General features: G+C 41.6%; 1 protein-coding gene across 1 annotated transcript in view; it reads left to right on the plus strand.

The window, feature by feature from the left end:
• The first annotated feature begins 2064 nt into the window (after positions 1–2064).
• LOC104518721 (WD repeat and FYVE domain-containing protein 2) overlaps positions 2065–22476 on the plus strand; it is a 31850-nt gene continuing 11438 nt past the window's right edge. Inside the window, exons 1-4 of the mRNA XM_010167682.1 lie at positions 2065–2126; positions 7388–7461; positions 14672–14726; positions 21102–21252. Of these exons, the coding sequence (XP_010165984.1) occupies positions 2120–2126; positions 7388–7461; positions 14672–14726; positions 21102–21252 (287 nt within the window). The 5' untranslated portion in view covers positions 2065–2119. The remainder of the gene's footprint in view (positions 2127–7387; positions 7462–14671; positions 14727–21101; positions 21253–22476) is intronic.

The raw sequence follows: 22476 nt of genomic DNA on the forward strand, positions 1-22476 counted from the left end.
CCTTCCATTCCCTGACATTCTGTGATTCTGTCACATTGTTTAAGCAGAAGGGTATGTTCCCTCGGAATGGTATCAGTGGGACTTGCTGACCCACTGAAATACTAGTTTTTAGAGCCACGTGCTCTTATCAAAGTGTATGCCTGAGACACTTCTTAAATGGTGCAGCTTGTGTAGGGCCTGGATATGCAGGTCTCTGAATTATTTGCTGAAAAGTGAGTTTGGATGTAGGGCAGGATGAGCAGAAACTTGATTTTAGATATATGCCATCCAGGAACACGTAGCCCTTAGCTTGAAGTTTGCAGGATAGATAACTAGTTCTTGAATTGCTTTATTATATTTATTATATCTCTGTTAAGACCCAATTTGTCCATGTAATGTCTTAGGTCAATTTATATTGTATTATATTGTATTGTATTAATGTATTGCTCTAAATTTTTACTGGCTAAAAAGGGATGAAATCTACTTTGCCGTGAAAATGAGGTAACAGTAGGAATGACCATGTAGTCTTCTCCATAAGCTATATTTCCACATGTTTCATGAACAGGAAAAAGCCATTCTTGCTTGTTTTTTTTTTCCCTAATACTATCAAGTGTAAGTTATAGATTTGCTACAGGAAAATAAGGCTTATGTTTAACAATAGTTTTTTAGATCACTCTTGTACCTACTGTTCCTACTAACTTTGGTGGAAAAGAAGAAATGAAAGGCAGTGATGGGTTATAGTCTATTGTGCTGCTATGCTAACACAATGCTGTCTTGGATAACTAAATTTTCTAGAGAAGGTTAATACATTTGGTGTGAATCAGTAATGTGTTGAATACAGTATTATATGGAAAATTTACTAGTTAAAATTGGAGATTATAAGTATTTGAGGAACAGTAAGGCAGGTAACAGTCGTTTGTGATTGAGATGACAGTGGGCTATACAGGAACAAGCAGGAGATTACTGGTTGCCTGCTACATTAACTGGTGGTGCTGTTACTAGTCATGTTTTGATGAAATTAGCTGATGAACTAAAGTTAAGAGAGAGCTTCAATTAGAAAGAGGCTTCAGAGATGGGACCAAAACAAGTGGATGACACTGAGGACTGAAATAATAAATATTTAATGACCCAAATGGTACATCAGTCCAGATCCTTTGCTCAGGAAATAATCAACAAGCGTCTCAAGTGTTTGAAGAGCATGGATTGAGTGACAGGGAGCTCCCAGTATGATATGATTATGAGACAGCAAAAGTAATTCTGCGATACATTGGGAAGGTCTTCTAGCAGAGATGAAACCACTCATGTGTTAGTGGAGAAGTGTGGAGCACTGTGTGCTTCTAGGTGCCCCTATTCAAGGATGGCAACCCCAAACTGATGTGGCAGAGGAGGACTGCTAGACTGCCTGTTTCCTTGATCATCATCTTCAGAGAAGGATAAGAGTTTGGCTTCTCCAACCTGATGCTCAACAGGCATCTGATAGCACTCTTGAGTACGCTGAGGAGAGGAGAAGGTCCTGAACCTGAAGAGCTCATTATTGGCACAAACAGAACATAATCTTAGTAAACAGAAGCTGAAAATCTCAGAACCTCATTGCCTTGCTAAGAGGTTTTCCTGAAGCAGAACAATGAAGCAACAGGCAGCAGATGGACCAAGGCCTACCCTGAGAGCTGGGAGAAGGTTTCTGCAAGGAACTGGGTGGGCTGATACAGGCATGCTTTCCTGGTCTACCTACAGTGTCCCAAATCCTCATCTGAGGTGCTGAATGAACAATGGTGTTCCAGTCCTTGGGGAAGACAAAGAACAAAAAGCCATACCAGTTTCCAAATACTGTTGTGATGTGTTCAGCCAAGACGTTGAGTACTACACGGAACCAAGGAACGGGCTCCTATCATCACCTTACAGAGGTTAATCTGAGGTTGATATATAAGGCTGCTGTAGGAGTTCGCGTGTTTATTTTTCCTCTCAGCAAAATAATTTAATTTTTAAGAAGGTCTTGTGTATTCACCATCACCACTTCGTTTTCATTCACGTTCCTTTTTCATTCTTCCTCACGTATACGTTGTGTTTTTTCTGTTGTAGAACAGTTCGTGTCTGGCTGAAGAGAGACAGTGGGCAGTACTGGCCCAGCATATACCATGCAATGCCATGTAAGTATGAGGAGTTGTTCTCTATATACTGTGTATTTGCAAAATGGCCTCTCTGGTTTTGATGAAGCTTCATGTTTTTGACCATTTGCAAGTTTACCACTCTGTATTAAATATTATTCTTGAACAGTCTTCTTCATTTCTGTGAAGCTTTACCAAGTTGCATGCTAACACCTCTGAGACACATCAAGGATTACAGCAGCCAGAGGATACAGATAGGCTAGCAAGGGATAAGCATATAATGCAAACATAGATTAAAAAATGTGGGAACTCAAAATGTAGTCTTGCATTTTGCCACTAATGGAGGCCATAAAGCTTTGTAAGTCTCCAGTATAAATCACTCTGCCCTTCCTACTGCATGTGCATAGTCCATTAGAGTGCAATGGTAAATGGTTTTATTTGATAAGAACTTAATATCCTGCAGCAGCTATTATGATAGAGAGGATACTAGACAGGGAAGGCAGCTCTTCCAGTGAAGAAGCAGAATCAGCCTGCAGTTAAATGTGGAAAACCAAGTCTCCCTGATGGATCCCTCCAGTATGATTTGCTATGTGTCTCCTCTCCCAAAAAGAGTGTTCATGCTTTAAAAGAAACTGCAGATCAATGTCCATTTTTCTGAGAGAGAGTTGAAGAAATCACAGCCCTAGCTGTTTGTCATAACCTCTATGGTTGAGTGCAGCAGTATAACTCTGCAGGTCACCAGCAGCACGGGTGTGCTGATGCTCCTCAGTCAGATTCAGATGTGCTGGGTTAGCCCGTCTTTGGAAAGCTTATGAAGCTGACCTTAAATCCACAGATGGGGGAGCATTTAGCAAGGCCCATCACAGTGTTCTTACTGTCTGGAGAAAGAATTATTTTAAGCTAAGATAGATAGATTTGGAAGAGACATCTGTCTCCATGATACGTAAAATATTTAATACATATAAGTTTTAGCACAGCAACAATATTGGCTTGGGACCCTAGAGTGGCCATGGTGTTTGACTGCCTGCTCTAAGGAAGCACTAATTTGGTAGAGAGGAGGATCTCTCTTCTTCCTTTGGTAATGGACTAGCTCATAAGAATATGTCAAGCCTTAAAGGTACTTTCTGCTTAAGATTTTGTACTAAAAGGTATTGGAAACCAGTTAATGATGTGTCAGTCTGAGGAGATCACCAGCAGTGGCCTGAGTTCCCTTGACCTATCCTTAGAGTTTTGCTTTCCCCAGCCAAACTGTTACAAAATTACTGTTTTAGCAGTTTGTCAATGATGCTTCTCTTTTTCCATGTGATATTTTTGCATACACTTGGCATTTTAAAATCTTGTTAGGTCCTCTTGTGATCTTAGCAAGGCTGCATTATTGCCAGTAATAACAGCTTCACTGGAAATGATGGAATAGATCCAGATCCACTCAAAGGGGACTATTTTAAAGCTCCTTCGTAAGTCTGAACACCTGATACTGCTCCTTCACTTAGAAGGCTGGTAAGCTTTCGATACATGAGATATTAAAATTATGCTGTGTTATTCACCAGTTTCAAGAATGATCATGTATAATTAATGACTAGAACAATGCCAGATACATTGTTATCAGCCATGGCTTTAAGCTTGGAAATCGTAGGAAAGGCTTTGGATCAGCCTCTGCACAAGTCTACACTTGACTAGAAATGATCGTTTTGTCTGTTTCTGTGTGGATCACCTTTTTGATGATCCTCTACTTTAGATTCATATTAGTTTTTGTTGTCTAGAGAACAATGACTGCCCAGAAGTTCTCAGTGTAAAAATGTAGTAGGCATGATGGTGCCTTTTGTGCTGTTTAGCCAGCTTTGAGTAGCAGTCCCACCTATAGATGTACTATTAGCATGACTCATAACTTTGGTTATTGGTGGTGCATGACCTACACTCTTTTATGATTTGATATCAGGTAGCCTTAATAACTGAATTTGAACACTGGTGCTCTGGGAGGTGAGGAGGATGCGAAGTTGGGCCGAGTCATCCATATTCCTTGGTCAAGTTCTGCACCCAAATGGAGCCATCAGTGAATTCTGAACATGAAACCCATTAAATACCAGGAAAAAAGGTCAAGACTGTAGATCCCTTCTATGTAGGGACACGTGGTGCTGTTTAGAGGTGTGATTTCCCCAATTACAGTTTTACACCCTGCCTATGGATGTTTCTGTGGGTGGAAAATTCTGAACAACATGGTGGCCACATTTTTTATCATCTTCTCTAGCCCAGGAGAAAGACCTGTGGGTGTTATACACACTGTTATATGATAAGTACGGCAAACTAGGTAAGCTGGAAACTTGGCTGAAGTGTCTCCTTCATGCTAGCATAGCCTCAACAACTGTATTAACAACAGGCCTCTGACAAGCAGGTTAACCCTCCTTGTGGTTAGATGTGTACCTTTGATTGTACATGTGCAACAGATTATAAATGTGTAACTATGGTCAGATGTATGACTTTTGGGCAGTGTCTGTACAGGAGAAAAAAAAACCAAACAACTTAGTGGGCACAAGTTTATGAAAGGGACAAGAATTGCAGTCAAGAGAAGTAAGCTTTGCCAAAAAAAAAAAAAAGCCACCCAAAAAGACCTAGAGCCAACCAAACAAAACCCTCTCGCAGATGTGGAATGGAGTAAAGGATTTATTGTAGTGAGGAACACTGGAGTATCCAGTCTTTGAGGCAGATAATACACTGTCTGTCTTATGATGGTTTTCATAGCTAACACTTTGCTTTGAAGAGGAGAGTAAAAAAAACTGCGAAGCCAAACATGCTCCTTCAACCTTAAATTGTGCCACTTTTAGGCTCTTCAAACCAAGGGTCCCTGAAACTGCAGATACAAAGTTTGTATTTCTCTTCCACTTCTGTCAGTCTCTAATAGAGGTGGCATACTGTTGAGAGCGTGAAGTATGTAACTGGGCTTCCCCTCCATAATTCATTTTCCAAAGGCTAAAATCAGTGTCTATTTGCCCTATATTTAAGATAAAGTCTACAGCTAGAATTCTGCATCAGGAATATCCTGCCTGTCCTCTGTAGTAGTTCAGATCAATCTTTTTCCAGTCTTAAAACCAAATCATAGCTAGGTACTGAAGTAGAAGTGCTGCAGAGTGCTGTTATTTTTCCTAGCTATTATTTTAAAAGGATCTTGAACACCTTAGAAGCTTAGGGTTTGGGGTTTTTTTCTTGGTTGTGGGTTGCTTTTTTTTTTTTTCCATCCCCTTCTTCTTAATGAGCCTAAGTGCTTAAGTATCTGAATTTAATCATATTTTCACTAAAGCATAAGCTATCACAATCTTGTTACAACTGGCATCACTTTAACTACATTTGTGTAGCTAGTGTGGACATAATTTTAGTGCTGACATAATGATTTTTCTGAGAGCATATGTTACTGAAGAATTCCCTTAGGAAAACAATTATAGCAAAATAAGAATCTTTGCAATGCTATGACTGTGTACACACGGGTCTGGAATTTAAAAGTGGCTTTTTTGTAATCAGCCCATGTCAAGCAGTTGCTTGCATCTTTTGTGTCTGAAGTGTTTCACACTATTTGGGAAAAGCATATTTCAAATAACTAATTTACCTGAGACTTTCTCTGGAGCTGTTTATTGCCCTCAGAGTTACTAGTAGCTCTTTCAATGTATGCACAGTGTCTAGAGTTTGAAAAGCTGATATTTAGAATATGCCCATTCTGGCATTAAGTGTCTTTAAAAGGATTTGATATTTATTCTACTTAGAATTGCTTCCCTCTCCCCCCCCGCCCCGGTCTGTTTTTCCTACAACTGTCTCATTCTGCTACAGCCCTAGAAGCTTCAATGTAACAGTAATGCACTGCCATCCAAAAGGCATAATTGAAGTATATGAGAAGTATAGGAAGGATCAATTTTGTCACTGTTAGTAGATCTAATTTACATGTTTACCTTCTGGCAGTTTCCTTGAGCTGAAGCCTTTTCTTTGATTTAATTCAGTCAACCCTTCCAGGAAAGGAATAAATAGAGGTGCCTGCCTGGATGAGGATCTGGTAGGCTTTCTGCTTGTGGTTGGTTGTCCTTTAGGAAATGTTTCAATGGGGAGTCAATACTGAAGGTAGAAAAGTTGTGTTAAACAGTCAACATAGACTCTCTTCTTTATATAGCTTTGCTGACAACTAGACTATTGAGGAAGATTTGGTGAGCTATGGACTGTTTAATCCTAGGTGAAACATTACAAAAATTGAGAATATACTAGATACACAGTACTGCAGAAGAGAGGACTCCAAGCTTGTCAGTAACAAAACCACTGCAAGTAATCACAATGGAGAGTAGAAACCAAGTGGGGGGGAAAAAAAGCAGAACTAAAAGCACATCTGACTGTGCTCTATATTTATCACAAGAGTGTGGTTTAAAAAACACTCTTAGCCATATTGAAGGAGCAAGAATGCCTGCGCCTAGCTACAGCTGGCAATTGCTGCTGAAAAATGATTCCTGAAGGTTTCTGTTGGGACAGCAGGACTCCCAGCTGCATGCTGCTGTGTTGAGCATTAAAAACAGTCCCTGCCTTCTGAATGTAACTTCATAGTTTCTCAATTAAACCAAGCATAGCTCTTGAATTCTTGCAAGAAAATTCTGGTTTTACTCTTGATGTGAACCCTGCCACAACCTTGAGGGAGCGTAGTATGACTGACTTGTGTGCCATTTAAAAGTATATCCTGCTGTTTATTAGGGTAATATTAATATAATAAAACAATGTCTAGTTTTCAATACAGTCTTTTATTTTAGCCATTGTATGTGATACTGTCATAGTATTGTCTGTGGTGAAACTAGAGTAGGGGACAGTTGGACTAACAGTCCTTAAGATTGTCTAATAAGTTGTTTCCTACAGGTTAACTTTCTTACTGCAGGTATAGAATGCAAGCCTCTGATATGATACAATGCTTTCTTTTATTGTCAGTAAAGTTCAGGCAAATGTAAAAACCTAAATTATTCAGCTAAGGAATCTCTCAGATTTATACGGTAATGTTAGGTGCCTCTTATATCAAAACACCAGCACTGGTCTTGTATGACATGCCCTTTTTCAGATAACTAGTAAGAGAAAAAGAAGGAGCTGGAGCAAGAAATAGCCATTGTTCCATGTCCTAATAGGATAGGGTTGAATGAACTGCAAGAACACTTTTTTTAAATGCTTGTCTATCAGAAGGGGCAAAATGCTGAACAGCATTGTAAAGCATATTAGCTAGTTTTAGGCTTTCCAGAACCTCAAGAAAATGAGAATCGCAGTTTTGTTAACTTCATCAACGTGTTCATTTTTTTCAGCTCCATGTTCATGCATGTCTTTTAACCCGGAAACCAGAAGGCTGTCCATAGGTCTAGACAATGGTACAATCTCAGTAAGTACATCCAAAGATTTCTAGTTGAAATGCTTCCCTTTTGAGAAGTATATGTGTGATGTTGTGGTGAGGATATTTTTGCTAGTGTTTGGGAGAGAGACTTTTTACTAATAGTGGAACTGAAACTGTAGTATAGAAAATGGCAGATTATTAAAAATTTAATTCCAACTGCCACAAAGAGATTGAGTGGGGTTTATAATATTTATTAGGCAGCTCAACAAAGTGTCTTAATTTGCATATCTTGAAAAATAACAACATGGAAAAACAGCTGTTGTTTTATTAAATTTGAGTGCCTTGTTAATCATACCATACCAAAGTTTTCTGAAAGCAACAATTAAGAGGGGAAAACCCATCTTCTGAGAGGCAGGAGGTGGATTTCTGCTCCATATCTAGCTGCTTTTCCAAACTTCAGGGTTCAGACTTTGTTTTCCTCTCACTTCCTTCAGAGTAGTTGCTAACTGGCAGCTTTCTTGCTGGAAGATTTGGTTCATTAACATCTTGAGAGATCTGTGTTTGTGGAAAAGAAGCAGGGTATTAAGACAAGAATCTATCTTTTATATCTGGGACAGAGAGTAGCAGTTGACCTTATTAATTGGATTTTTCTTGTGGGATAATGAGTAAAGAGCTATATCACTTTGTGGGAGGGTTATGGGTCAGAGAGGTATTTTTCACCTTTGCCTCATCAATAGGCTCTTCTTCCAGTTTAAGATCATTTTACCATAATTTCAGATTTTTACTGCTGTTGACTCTGCCTTTATAGACTCTGGCTTTGTAACTGACTGACTGTTTTGCAGGTTGACATAAGGGCAGCTGTCTGCACTAAAGCCAAGATGGCATTTGGGAAAGGCTGTGTGACCATTATCACAGTTGCCTATGAGCTGTATCAAAGTTGTGAAGGTTTTGACCTATAAAGCTATTAATGGCTAGTAGCAGAGATTTTTTGTGCTTGTTAGGAGATTTCTTCTTTTGTATCTAGAAGGTGGGACAGCTGCCAGAGAATTCCCTGAACCTCTGAAATTCCCTTCTTCCCACTCTCTGAAATAGCTGTAATTTGCCAGTCCTACTAGATGCTTTTGTTTCCACCAGGCCTTTGAGGAATGTAAAGTCGACTGTAAATGAGGTATTTAAATACTCTGGCATGATGGAAGAGACCATTGTCTTCTGGGGTGTTTTTCCTTGAAGAGTCAGAGTGTGCTTGAGTCTGAATGGAGTCAAATATTTTCCATTCTGAAGCTAAAGAAGGTGAATGAGATGTGCAGGTGATAAAACAACATGTGACTTTGGGTACTTATAGGTATACATTGCCATGTCTAAGGCAGATTCTATTTGTTGCTAAACTGAGCTTTTCTTTACCAGTCTTCTGGATACAAGTACATAGGAGAGGGGAAGGGCTTGACTATGTTGTTTGATTTAGTCCCCTGTAGCTGCAGGCAGTTGTGTGGTACAGGATTGTGCAGAAAATGCACTCCACAAACTTCCACAAGCAATGAAATGTTTCCCTCTGTAGTAAACCTAAGGCTTGTAAGAGAAGCCACAACTGTGATGTGCTATAAGAAGTGGTGGAGATGGGAATGGAAGAAAAGCAAGGGTAACCCCATATTCAAGTCCCAGCAATACTGGGGCGTTAGAGAACATCTCTGGGTACTTGAAAGTGAGTTACAACCACTGTCTGGATGAAAGGATAAATTTTCCCTCCTGGGCACAGCAATGATGATAAGTTTAGTGTGGGAGTATACAAGCAGGGCACACCGACCACAAAATAAGAGAACTTACTGCAACAAGGTGACCTTAGTGCCCTTACTTTTAACTGAGCGACCCTCAAAGGAAAAGTACAGGCAATTTACTTGAGCAGCTTGAAATATTTGGGAATTAGTCAGCTCTTCCATGTTAGCACTTCTGGTAATGCCCAGCACCCTTGTGCAGGACCAAAAAAAGTGCTGAAAATCATTCTACATCTTCTCTTTGACTGTGTAGAAGGAAGAGGACTCCTGGCAAGGGCTGTAAACTGGTATAATACTCATGAGAGTGCCACATGATCTCAAACTAATCTTTTTGCAGTGCAAGGAAGTACTGCTTTTACTTTCAGATGTAAATGGGATAAGAAAGAGAAAATGCCATTTTTCTTTTACATGAAATTTTTGTAAACTGTGTGAATTTTGGTTATAAGCCTGGCACCTCAAAAATGTGTTTGGTGCATTTTGAAAAGGATGGGCAGCAATGCTATCTATTATCAAGATAGAAAGACAAAGCCACCATGACGTGAGCTTGTACAGCCACCTTTCCTTGTGAAACAGGGTGATAATTTTTGCTTCTACAAAGATGAAGAGATTGTTTTCAACCTTTTCTAACTTTTCAACATGAAGGCTGCACAAACATTTGTGCAGCACAGTAGACTATTCTCTTGAGCAAAAGATTGTCTGACATCTTGCTTGAAGAGCAGTGGTACCTAAATAAAAAAAAAAAAAAAGTTTCTATGTTGGTTTTTTTGTGGGGTTTTTTTTTTTTTTTTACACTATGCAAAACTTTTTTGAGAAGAAATGGTATTTCTTATGGATTACCTGAGGTCCCTTTTGGAAGCAAAAAGACCTTATCATGGTCATAAATTCCTTGCTCTGAAGTGGAGAAAAATATGCCCTAATGGGTGCAAGTCTCTCAAGATACCACAAGAAGAAGAAAGAGAGGAAAGTCTATTACTTGCAGTAGACAGGAGACTTCCACAGCCAAAATGAGACTCCTCACCCAATTTAATCCATCTGAAAGTTAGCTTCCTAGTTAAAGCTAATCATTATGTTCTGCAGACAGTAGAGGAGAGGTGAATTGCCTTCGGAGATACCCCTGTTACTTACCCTAGAAACCATTTCAGAATGGCATAAATCTCTCTTCCCTTTTATGGGGAGTTTTACTTTTCAGATAGCTGAAACTGGATTTATTTTGTGCTGACTATGCTTGAATCTAGATGAAGCTGTTAAACACTTTGAGAAGGGCCACAAGGACAACAGGACACTCCCTTCAGCATTCTTCCTTGGGGATGGTACTTATTAAGATTAATTTATCTTCCACATCATTTGATCTTGCAGGTGTTTACAGATTTGTCCATAAACAGCACTTTTTATACCTGACACTGAGTCAGGCTCTACCTGCTGATGTGCACCTTTCCCCTCTGCCACTTTTTTTTTTTACTGTTTTTCAAGAAAACTACATTATTGTTTCTGTCCTTTCACAGGTTTTGTACTTTATAAAGTGAAAACACTGTAATCATGATGTAAAAATTTTCAGAGGGATGGAACACCTCTCCTATGAAGAAAGTCTGAGAGAGTTGGGGTTGTTCAACCTGGAGAAGAGAGAGCCCCAGGGAGACATTATTGCGGCCCTTCAATTCTTGAAGGGGGCCTTTAAGAAAGACTTTTTAGCAGGACCTGTTGCAATAGGACAAGGGGTAATAGTTTTAAACTAAAGGAGGGTAGATTCAGGCTAGATGCAAGGAAGAAATTTTTTACAGTGAGGGTGGTGAAACACTGGAACAGGTTTCCCAGAGAGGTGGTAGAAGCCCCATCCTTGGAAGCATTCAAGGTCAGGTTGGATGGGGCTCCCTGATCTAGTTGAAGATGCAGGGGGGTTGGACTAGATGACCTTTAAAGGTTCCTTCCAACCCAAACCATTCTATGATTTTATAGACCTTTCTTTGCAACTGACATAGATGTAGGGTCTGGCAGTAGATTTAAGAGTCTTCATTCTCTTCCATTTCTGAAATGGGTTTGTTGTTCTCTAGAAGATGTAAGAGTGCTGTCGGTCACTTGTGTTAACAGAACAAAGTCAAGCCTTTAAGGAGATCTACAGTGTGCTGACAAAATGGCATCATCTATCAGAGTACAAACTGTAAATTCCCTGGGGTGGGAACTAGGTTGTGAATGGGTAACATATACCTAGTATATAAAGATTATTAAGTCTCAGAAATTGATTCATTAGCCTAAACAGAGGTCTCTGGTGCTATTTTGGGATACATCTGTTGGCATCCACCTGCAGCTCTGGAAAGGCACAGGTCTTCCTTAGACTCTGTGCCATGTCAGCCAGCCCCATGGCCAAGGACTCTGAAATGGCACACCTGAGTATGGGTTTTGTTTGCCTAGAGGTCTTAGCTCAAGAGAAGTTTGTGGTGAGTGTATATGTTCCAGTGTGAGGGAGGTGTGCTCCATGAAGGTATAGCTGAGTTTTTGTACAACAGTGAACACTAGATTGGACAGGCTTTTCAGATGCTCAAGACTACTTTCTGCTTTATGAAGGCTTTCGTGGTTGTAATAATAAGCTTATCTGAAACAGTCAAAATCGATCACTAACATTTTCAGTATGGCAGAAAAGGTAAAATAGCTCCAAAAAACCCTCTGAAGACCAAAGAGTGATCTTGCCAGAAAAAATGTTTTTCATCTCGGCAAGAGGGGTTTTGGTTTTGCCATCTTGAGTGCTCTGATATGTCCCAGCCCTTCCTGTGGAAGAGGGCTCACAGAGGACTTGGAAATCTTTCTGTCCCTGCTCAATGCAGGGGGATTGGACTAGATGACATTTAAAGGCCTCTTCCAACCCAAACTATTCTATGATTCTTTGTTCTGTTAACAAGCACCAACTGAGTTGTGTGAGTGACCCCAGCCTTTCTAGCTCATTAAGAAGAGACAAAAAGCTGCCTAATGAGAACTGAGCATCAGCAGCTCTGAGAGGAGCAAAACATCTACCTATGGAAGGATAAAAAAAAAACAGTTTCTGCTGGTACAACATTTAAGAGACGTAGTCAGTGTTTTTGTAGTGCGGATGACACAATGTATGTGCAATAGGGCATGAATTCTTGAGCAAGGTGCCCTGTGCTAAAATACCTGTCTATTGACGCAACTAATACATTTGGCCTTGAGAAAGAGGGGAATGAGTGCAGTGGAAGAACATGTGATAGTGCAAAGGGGAGCAGGGAGTAAAAGACCTGGTGAAAGAGTAGAAAATGCAAAGCATAAAAATGCATTGCAAATTATCATAAGCTTTAAAAAAAGAAAATGAGAAACAAGAAGTCTTCAGGAAAAAAAAATTATATTCAGTATTCAGGTTAATGGAACTGTGTTTATTTTGCACTATGTTTGTTTATCTCTTTGGATGTAGCAGTATATTAATAGTACATAGCTGTGGTTTGTATTAAAGCATACAGAGCTAATCAATACTTGGGTAAACCCTATGACTGCAGTTGTGTTTGATTCACTGTATTATAATGGAGAGACTCAAAAGCATTTTCAGCCTTCCACTGAAACTGTGGGACTGTTAGAATCACGGAACAGAATGGCCACCTCAAATTTATCAAGGGAAAAACGCAAAGAAAAACAAGAATGCAAACCACACGCTTCATCCCGTATGACCAGCATCTGTGTGTCACCACAGGGAAGGCTTGGGCCAGTACCAGGACAGCCAGATGGGTGGGAATCACAGAATCACAGAATGTCAGGGATTGGAAGGGACCTCGAAAGATCATCTAGTCCAATCCCCCTGCCAGAGCAGGAACCTAAATGAGATCACATAGGAAGGCATCCAGGCGTCCCTGGGCAGCCTGTTCCAGTGCTCTGTCACCCTCACTGTAAAGAAGTTTCTTCTGAAGTTTAAGTGGAAAGGCAGACATATTCTCTCACCATGTGTTGCTGCAATTGAAGTCATTTTCCTTAAAGTAACAACAGCAGAAAGTTAGCATTGAGAGCAAAGGGTGTTGTTCAAGTAAGCTTTGTAGTAAAGCATTTCACGTGGTGGTTTAGCATTCTCCAGGCAGTGGTTAATGAAAAGCACTTCCCCTGTAAGTAGTTAGGGAGGTAGAGCAGACTTTTACCGTTCTGTGGTTTGTAGAGTTAAGGTGGCCCTGGTATAGAAATCTAGCTTAATTAATTGATTTGTTACTGCTGTTTAAATAACACCCCTCACTGTTGTCCTCAGCTGCCAAGGGAAAGTTAACGGGAGATGGAGCAGATTAAGGAAAGGAAGATAAACTAGAGCAATTCAAGAGAACGTATTTATAACTAAGTTACGAGTAGAAACCTAGAAATGGCAAAGTACATAGCTGCCTCAACTAACTCACAGTTGTTTTCCTGGAAGCTGGGTTCTGTAGATGTTCCACAGATGGGTATTGTAGCCTCTCCACCTTGGTGCAAAGGAGTAAATACGATGTGTTAGAGTAATCCTGGTACTGAAAGGCCGTGCAGGTTACCTACAGTGACCCCACAGAAAATGCAGTGACTTTTTTTTTATTCCAGTTTGGAAACTGTGGGTAAATATCGTCTTTTCGGTGGTTAGAATATCTTCTTCTGCTCTTTTTGCACTAAACATTTGATTTGCCTTGTAGTCTGTAGGCTTCTGAAGTCAAGTCCTCTCCACCTGCATGTTGCACAGTGCTTATACATTAATATTTCACAACTGTATGCTTTAAAATTTAGCTTATCATGTGTTTATAATGCATCTCTTATTTTCACCCTATTTCCAGATTAAATGAGTTAGATTTTACTTCTTCTGTCCCCAGGGTAGATTAGCTCATGGAGTTTCTGTGTAGTTTGCTCTAAATTATTCATATGATGTGTTTTTGCACTCCTTGTTTTTTCTTTGTGTTTCTCTGGGTACATGGTGTACGTGTGTAGATACCTCACAGCAGTTTGAAAGCTAATTCATGTGGAGGGGCTGCAAAACCTAATCTTTGCCTGGGTGTTTTCCCCAGAGAGATGTTGCAGGAGGTTTGTTGTGGCCACTCTGTTTCCCCTGCTTTGGGCAACCTCTCCTCTTCAAAACAAGCGGCAGGAACATCCAGGTGCTCAGTCAGTTTAACCACATGGGTTTTTTCCAGGAGCCGAGGCTGCCTGAACAATAGGTGTTTGTTACATGCCAGATCTCAGGTGTCTCATTTTGTGGTACTTTGACTCCTATCCAACCATTTTTGTAAGTTTTTTTGACTTCTTTTTTATTAGTTCCTCTTTTATCTCCACCATTCTGCTCAGAAGCACTCATGATATTGTTTCTTAGGCAGTTTTTAAAAGTTAAATAATTTAGGTTTTTAGATGGAGGTACTAAAAATTAGCAAAAGTATAGAAAAGGTTGTGGTTGCAAAGAAGGGAGAGCTTATCTTGGTAACAAATTCAAATGAAAACACTCTCAAACACTTCACATCTGTAAGCACTGTTTCTTTTGTCTTTCTTTCCCCCTCCCTCAGGAATTCATTTTATCAGAAGATTACAACAAGATGACACTAGTGAAAAGTTACCAGGGTAAGAACCGTGATCCGTGTTAATTGGTTTGTATTGTCATTACTTTTTGTTAATGTTCTCTTAAAGACTGTGAATGAACTCTCCTTTACAGTGATTGATTTTTTTTTTTTTAACTAATGTAGATGCTGGTTTTATCAATAGATCATGAATGTGCTTTGTTCTGAGATTACAAGACTTTTAAAGAGCTGTTTCGTGTTCTGTTTTTCCTTTTAAATGTTCCTTTGGAATATCGTTCTAGATATTCAAACTATCCAAAATCCAGACGAATTTGGGGAAGAGGAGTATTAATTTTTAATCTTTAGTAATCCAGTGTATCTAATGAAGCAATTTAGGAAACTAACCCATCTTTTAGGGCTGAGGCATTTAGGACTGTAGCTTTTGGAGTTAGTCTGGTTATACTTCAATAACTGTCAGCTTCAGGAATCTCAAGGTTATCAGTGAATATCTATCACAGTAAAAAGTCAAGAAATGCTAATCCAGACCTTTTCTAATTCTGGTTTTCACTAAGAAACCTAGTTATTTATCCTTGTCAAACCTCTAATGGACACTCCACTTGGGACAGGTATTCTTACGAAAACAATGTGACAAACACAGGCGACAATTTATTCATCTATCTCTAGTTGTTAGAGTAAGAGGTGGTATAATATGATATAGTATCATATCATATTTTATGCTAAGCATTATGTTTCTGTATAGAAGCATCTGACATGTTGCCTAAAGATTTTTCACATACATTTTAAAATATGTATTTACTCATATTTTCAGTTTCATACTTTGACAGGTTGAGAGGATAATTTAAATCTCTAAGTGGAGGCTCTGAGGATCACTTTGTAAAATTTAGATTTTAAGGTATGAAGACAATCTTGATTTTTGCAGAGCATGGCTAACATTCATTGGCTTTTCAGTGTTTTACTTCATCTCTTTCATGAATGCCTCTTGACTATAGCAGCCCACCCAAGGCCTTGGGAGCAGCACCCCTCATAAAATTAAAAAAAAAAAAAAAAGAAAAAAAAAAAAAGAAGAAAAAGAAAAGAAGTTAAATGAAGGCTGTTCTCATGGCCTTCTACTGCAGTGTACCAGATGTGCTGCTGCTGCAGAGCATTGGAGGAGGCCTTTGGATAGGAAGATGCCGTAGAGAACCTCCATGGGTTGTCCTGTGGGAGAACCCCAAGAGTTCAGATGGCATCCTCCAAACGTTGGACAACTAAGGACTCTAATGAGGGTCCATTAACATCAGTAAAGAGGTGGCAGAACTGAGCCCCCTTCCTAGTCTTCCCTTTTCAGCATGGGAAGGTTTTTAATCAGTTCTGGGCATTTTGTGCCAGGACTGTCTGACAGTGTGTTAGAATATTTTATCTGAAAGCTTTGAACTTATTTTAGGATGAGAGAACCAGTGCTTGTGCCCAGAATAGGCATCATGTCAGTTCCAGCCCAAACCACAGTGATCTGGCAGCGGGTGGTGTCTGCCTTCAGGTGCTGAAGCCAGTTTATAGGACACTTGCTGTCTGCTGTGCCCCTCGGGGTATGGAGCCCCTGCCCTGTTTTCATCCCTTCCAGAGTTTGATGTTTGGTCTTTTTCTTGTTTAAGCTGAGGAAAACTGTCTTCTCCTAACTTTAAAAATAGTGGCATTGAACAAGTGACCTAGTTTTGGGAGTCTTTGGGAAAGGAAGTGTAGTGATCCCAGGCTGCTGGGATCCTCCAAATTCATGTGTGTGGGAGTGTCTGTATAGTAATCCCCTCTGTGTAAGGCTTAAAGAAGCATTAGGGCTGGTGTTCTCCTTTCTGCACATGGGCAAAAGTTTGGTTTTGGAAAAATATGCCCCGAGGAACTGTTGGAGATGCTTTTTTTTTTTTTTTCCTTCTCCTACTGCTGGCTTAGGAAAGCCAGAGCGCTGTTACTGCTGCAAATTAAGGTGGTGACCAGAGAAGGGGAAAAACAGGTCCCAGTTCATTGCTGCAGGAGGGACGAGACTCAGTGAAGGGCCATTCAGATTCAGTAGGAAACTTTCCCTGAAACAGCGGTTGACAGCTGCCATAGCACAGCCAGACAGGGCATGGGTATGGAGGAGAGCTTCTGCATGAACACACTATGCCCAGCTTACCAGCAGTGCTGGCAACCCATGCTGAGCTACACAAACCTCTCTGGGCCACTCCTCTGTCCAGACCAACAATGACAGCAACCCAGAGACAATCTCAGCTTACCTCAGCTCCACTGGAAAGTGTCACTCGAAGTCCCAAGGGGCAATTGCAGCAGGCAGGTTTTTGATGGTGCAAGGGAGGAAAACAAAGCAGAAATTCCCCACTGTTTGCAGCACACTGATGACCTGAGGCTGCTCATTGCTCCACAGCACAGTGCCTCCCACCACCCCCATCCATGGAGACGTGCTCCATGATTCCCCACTCCTCACCCCATGTGTTGGTAGGGGTGCGCAGCAACCCCTCCACCACTTCCCTGGGCTTGACTGGACCTGCACTGGAGGTCTGGAGTGCTGGGGAAACATCACTAAAGTGAGATACTCTGGGAGCTGCTGTCAGTCACAGGCTTCTACAGCTCCATTGGAGCATGCACCAGGAGGTACTTCTGTGCTTCTCACAGTTGCCTCCATCCAGGTCACTGGATCTGGGCTTACTGGGGACATCGCTGGGACCAGAGTCCAACAGCACCACTGGGATACAGCAGCGTGGGAAGGGTCCTGTGTTCACTATGCTCTCTGGGAGAATATGCAATGAAGGGCCACTTAGTCCTTTGGGTAGGCATGTCATGATCCAACAGAAATGAACCTTCCTCACCTGGTCCAAGATGACTCCGCTCCACAATCCCATCCCTGTGGTACACCTTCCTCACGTGGCTATGCCAAGGTATGGGGGTTGGCATAAGCATCTTGGCAAAGCCTTCAGGCAAGGAAAAACATTATTTAAAAGGACCACATAGTTTCGTTGAGTATGGTGGCCTTCTAGTGGTTCATTTGTTAAAAGCCCTACTTTAAAAAGTGTTGGTTTTGTTTAAAGTTTTCAAGTAAGACCTTTATATTCTTTATAGATATTTTAGGGGGAGTAAATAATTAGATTACGGGTCTTTGGCCTCCTACAGACACTAAGTCCTTCCCTTGTGTGAGGAGGGGCGGTGCGAGTGTTTGAACAGTGCCATTTGGGACACTCTGCAAGTGTTGAAGAAACCCTTCCCTGCCCTTGGCAGCCTCGGCTTCCAGCCCTGCCAGCTCCCTCCAGCCCCTCACAGGCTGGCCCGGCCACATGGCTGTTGCTGGTTCCTGCTCTGCACAGCCTTCTCCACCCTGCTCCTTGCAACTGCACCTTCTTGCCAGAGGCCATGTTTCCAGTCTGTGCCTCCTCTGGGTGATATAACAGCTCCTGCTTTTTTAAAAAAAAAATTAAACATTTATTCAACATGAGCTTGTTCTGTTGAGCAAGTTTTCTAGTCCTGCTCCTGCCCCCTGCTATCTGCAGCCTGTCCATTCCAGGGGTGTCCCCTGCCTCCCTGCTTTCAGGCCAGTTCACCCCATGCCCTTACTTCTGCTTTCCTCTATGCACAGCCTCTTCTCTTGGGTTTTTCTTGTACATGCCTGGCTTTTCTTTCTTACTACTAACTTCCAGCTCTCTTCTGGTGTTTGCTGCTGCTTTTCCCTGTTGTTACTCTCCCTTTCACCCAGCACAGCCTCTTGCCCTGGACTCTGCGTGGCCATGCACTGGCTGTGCTTCTCAGACCTGTACCTTGACACACAGCACAGACCCTCCTTTCCCCTGCGCTCTGGCTGCTGACATCTCAGTGTGCACCTCCTGGCTGCAGCTGCGTTTCTGTAGGCACAGCCCTTCTGTCCTCTCTCCAACCTGCTCTGCACAGTGCTCACTGCTGCTTTCTCACAGCAGGAGTGCAGCCCCCCTGCTCCCTCCCACCCTCCTGCCGCAGAGGAACCTGCTGCCTTCTCCTTTCTGCTGCTTCTCTACCTTCTCTTTGACATAATCTTCCATCACATGTGGGCCCTCTTCTCATGCTGGCTTACACAGATCTGCTCTTACCTACTGCTTGCTGTGGCTTTTTCTGTGCTGTGACTACATTCACCTTCCATCCCCCCTTTTCCATCCTGCTGCTGCTGCAGTGAGCAGCTTGGGACATGTTTGCTCCACTTTTTTTCTGCACGCGAATGGTGATTAAACCTTCCGTGGATGAAGGACCAGCTTTTTGTTTGTTGCTTCACGACCCTGAACCTGTGTTAATCCTGGAGCCCGGACTTCTTCCTTATTCTACTATCAATTTCCAACCTTCTGACATTTTGCTTCTTTAAGCCTTACATGGGTCAAATTCCCTCTAAATAAGTGACTGTCTACTAGCATTTGTCTTCTTTCCTCCTTTACTTAGATGACCTCCACCATACTTTTTCACTTGGTTCAGATATTTCTGCCATCAGCATGTGTGCGGTGGCACCAGCTAATAGGTGCAGCACTTGCAGGTGGGCAACAGTGCTGAATTGAAAGCTCTTTTGGAGGAGGAAGGGTAAGCAAAGCTATCACATACGCCCCTTCTACCTCTTGGCATGTACACATTTCTTTAATGTCTACTCCTTAGAGAGCTGCCTTACCATCCACAGGCAGTACTTCTAGCAAAAGGTACAAGCCCTGCCTTTATAGAAGAGATAGGAGGAGATTTAGAGGAGTTGGGTGGTTCTAGCTGTCCCCATGGCCAGTTCAGACCATGGGAAGCCAACACTAGCAGTAGCAGTTGCCACGTGCTGAGACAACGTCCCTGGACAGGCTTTGAACAGCCTGATCTCAGACAGCTTTGCACATCCTGTGGAAGTGTGTGGGTCTGTCCACAGCACTGCTGGTGCACAGAAGCCCCTGGGACATGTATATGAGCCCATCAGGTGCTTGCAGCAGCATGTGACCCTTTCTGCAGTGCACCACTCCACTAGCTTGTTCGAGTGCTCTCAGGTAGACCAACAGGTAAAGACAAGCATTAGTCACCCATGGGGTCACTGAATTTCTTTCCAGAGAAGAAATCTGGAGGGTGAGGAGAAGAGAGGATCTGTTTAAAAGAGCTCAAGTGACTCCTGGGTGGTCCCCATCCCTCTATCCTGATTACAAACCTGGAGTTTAAACGTGTATGGAAATGAGAACCAAAATCTGAGCTCTTCTGTGGGTAAGGGTGAAAGCATCTAGATACAGTTCAAGTCTGATGCTATAAACTAGTCCAGCTGTCAGTCAGTTATGGCAACTTGTGTCAGTGCATTTATTGACTCTTCTCCTCAGGGAATCTAAAAGGCAGTGTGGATCAGGGCAAGCCTCCTGTTCTTTGCTACAACTAGTTCCCCCTCACAGGATCTGAGCACAGCTCTCATCTGTGCTGTTTATTTGTATAGAGCAGGCAGCAATCTTCCCTTCCTGTTCTGAGGAATTTCTCTGCATTTCTAGTGGAGGTTTTGGGCTGGTTTTTAAGCTTCCAAAGGTATTTAATCTTGCGAGTGCATCAGCTTTTACAAAAACAAATACAAGCAGCCGGCTTTGTGCAACACATGTTGCCGGGTCTCAGAACAGTAATAAACCAGTAGGGCTGTGGATTGAGGAGTATGGCATTCACTGCTAAGTTACAGCTGGGAATAATTCTGCATGTCTTTTCAGCCACTTTTTTTATTGAAAAGTCAGCCCAATAAGCACTTCACAACCAAGCCCACTGGTCATTCATACCAAAAATGTCTGTACAAGCCTGGGTTCCCTTGCTTTAATGAAAAGCTTTTGATGGCTTTATTTAGGTAACACTAGAAATTTACTCCTTCAGCTGTTTTATTAATTTTATCCAGCTGTGATCTTTTTTGAGGGGGAGGGGGTGTATTTTATTTTATTTTATTTTATTTTATTTTATTTTATTTTATTTTATTTATCCAATTCCCTTTTTAGCTGGTTTACGTGCAGTGCTGAAACTTCCCTTTGGTGCAGGGTTGTGCCTGTGCTGTAACTCATCATTCTGTTGGGGTACCACAATCCCCAGCCCAAATCCACCAGACCTCACTCACAGCAGGAGGAGCAGCAGTGTAAACATCTGGTGATGATACAATGATGGAAGGAAGATTTGGTGCTACTGTAGAAGTTAAAATGGCTGCAATAGGCATGGAAGGAATTAAGTCTTGCTTCTGCTCTTTCACATGCAAACGCTGAATGTGCAGAGCAGGGACTTTACAACCTTACAAGCTTGCATGGTAGCTTGTGTCAATGGGATTATTAAACACCAGCTTCTTCTGTAGGGAAGGGAGAATGGGTGAGTAGGGAGTGGGGGAACTGGGTACAGTTGGTATTTGCAGTGGTCTTCTGCCCCTGTGTTCTTCTCTACAATGCAATTATATGTCTGTCTGCTTAATTTTCAGCTCATCAAAGCAGAGTCATGATGATTCTCTTTGTCCTGGAGATGGAATGGGTGCTAAGCACGGGACAAGATAAACACTTCACATGGCACTGTTCGGAGAGCGGCCAGCGGCTGGGAGGGTACCGCACCAGCGCAGGCGCCTGTGGCCTGCAGTATCTTTTGCTGAGCTCTCAGTTTTATTTCTGCTCTCTGGCACTTAAACAGCCTCTTTGGTTTATTTTTCTAGTTGTCCTCCAAATGTTGTGCCCTGTATATGTTCAGTGCTTTGTGAGAGAAACCGTTATTTAAAGGAAATTTTAAAAACTGTCTGTTCTCCTTGCTTTGTCTCCTTAATGCATAGTGGCATATTTAGGTCTAAGCATTTTTGAGCAAAACAATGGGTGATCTGCAACCTATTGTGGTCTGCTATGGTAATAAATATGGACAGGGCCCTCATTTAAACATGCAGTGCATGCTTTCTTCTAAGAATTAACAGTAGCAAAGTAGGTCGGTGATCAGGTCAGCGTGCCTGTGTGTATACAGGGTAAAAATTAAATGACTTCAATATAAAATAATGAGTACTTGTCCTTCACTCTGGAACAGCCCCCTGTGTATTGGGAATTTGGGTTAACTAAGGAGCAAATGGCTCCACAATTGGCACTCAAGTAGCTTGTTCACCTAGAGCTGCCCCAGCTGCTTGACAATAAAAGAAATATTAATTCAGCTTTATTGCAAATGAAAAGGGAAGTGAGAAGTGTGAGCTCTTAGGCTGAAACCAGGGGTTAGCATAAACAGACTTTTTAGTGCCCCATAGTGTATGTGGTATAGATGATGTGTGTTTTGCTAGTTCATGGGAAGTGAGACTGACTCTAAATTACTGTCTGAACAGGGACTTACTTTATATCATCTGGTCATTCAGCCAGTCTAAATGGCATAAAGACTGAACTTAATTTTTAATTGAATGGTAAATACTTTTGAAAGTGTGATGCAGAGATTTGTCCTGTATTTCCTAAAGCTCTTGAGAGAATGAACTGGTTTGAGTAATTCAAAATTTTGGAGGACACTTTAATTTGGGTCGTCAGATCCTGCTCGTGGAGGGCAGGGGAAGGGAGAATTGTTGACAAATATTGCAAAGAGCTTGGCAGAACCAGGAATGTGGCAGTTTTTTTCCCCAATGTGTGCATAAAATTGATGTGCATAAAATTGTGCATAAGCAGGTGCTCCTTAAATATCCAGTGTAGACTCTGAATGTGGAATTAAATTGGATGGAGAGGTCAGAATCTGTCCAGATAGGTGATTCCAGTAGGTGATTGAATGGATCCAGGTTTTATTCAGTTTAGAATATGATGTGTGATGCACCTGATGTAGCTGACACTTCCCCAAATATGACACAAAAC

This window comes from Antrostomus carolinensis, unplaced genomic scaffold (genome assembly GCF_000700745.2).
Source record: "Antrostomus carolinensis isolate BGI_N321 unplaced genomic scaffold, ASM70074v2 scaffold20765, whole genome shotgun sequence".
NCBI lineage: Eukaryota > Metazoa > Chordata > Aves > Caprimulgiformes > Caprimulgidae > Antrostomus > Antrostomus carolinensis.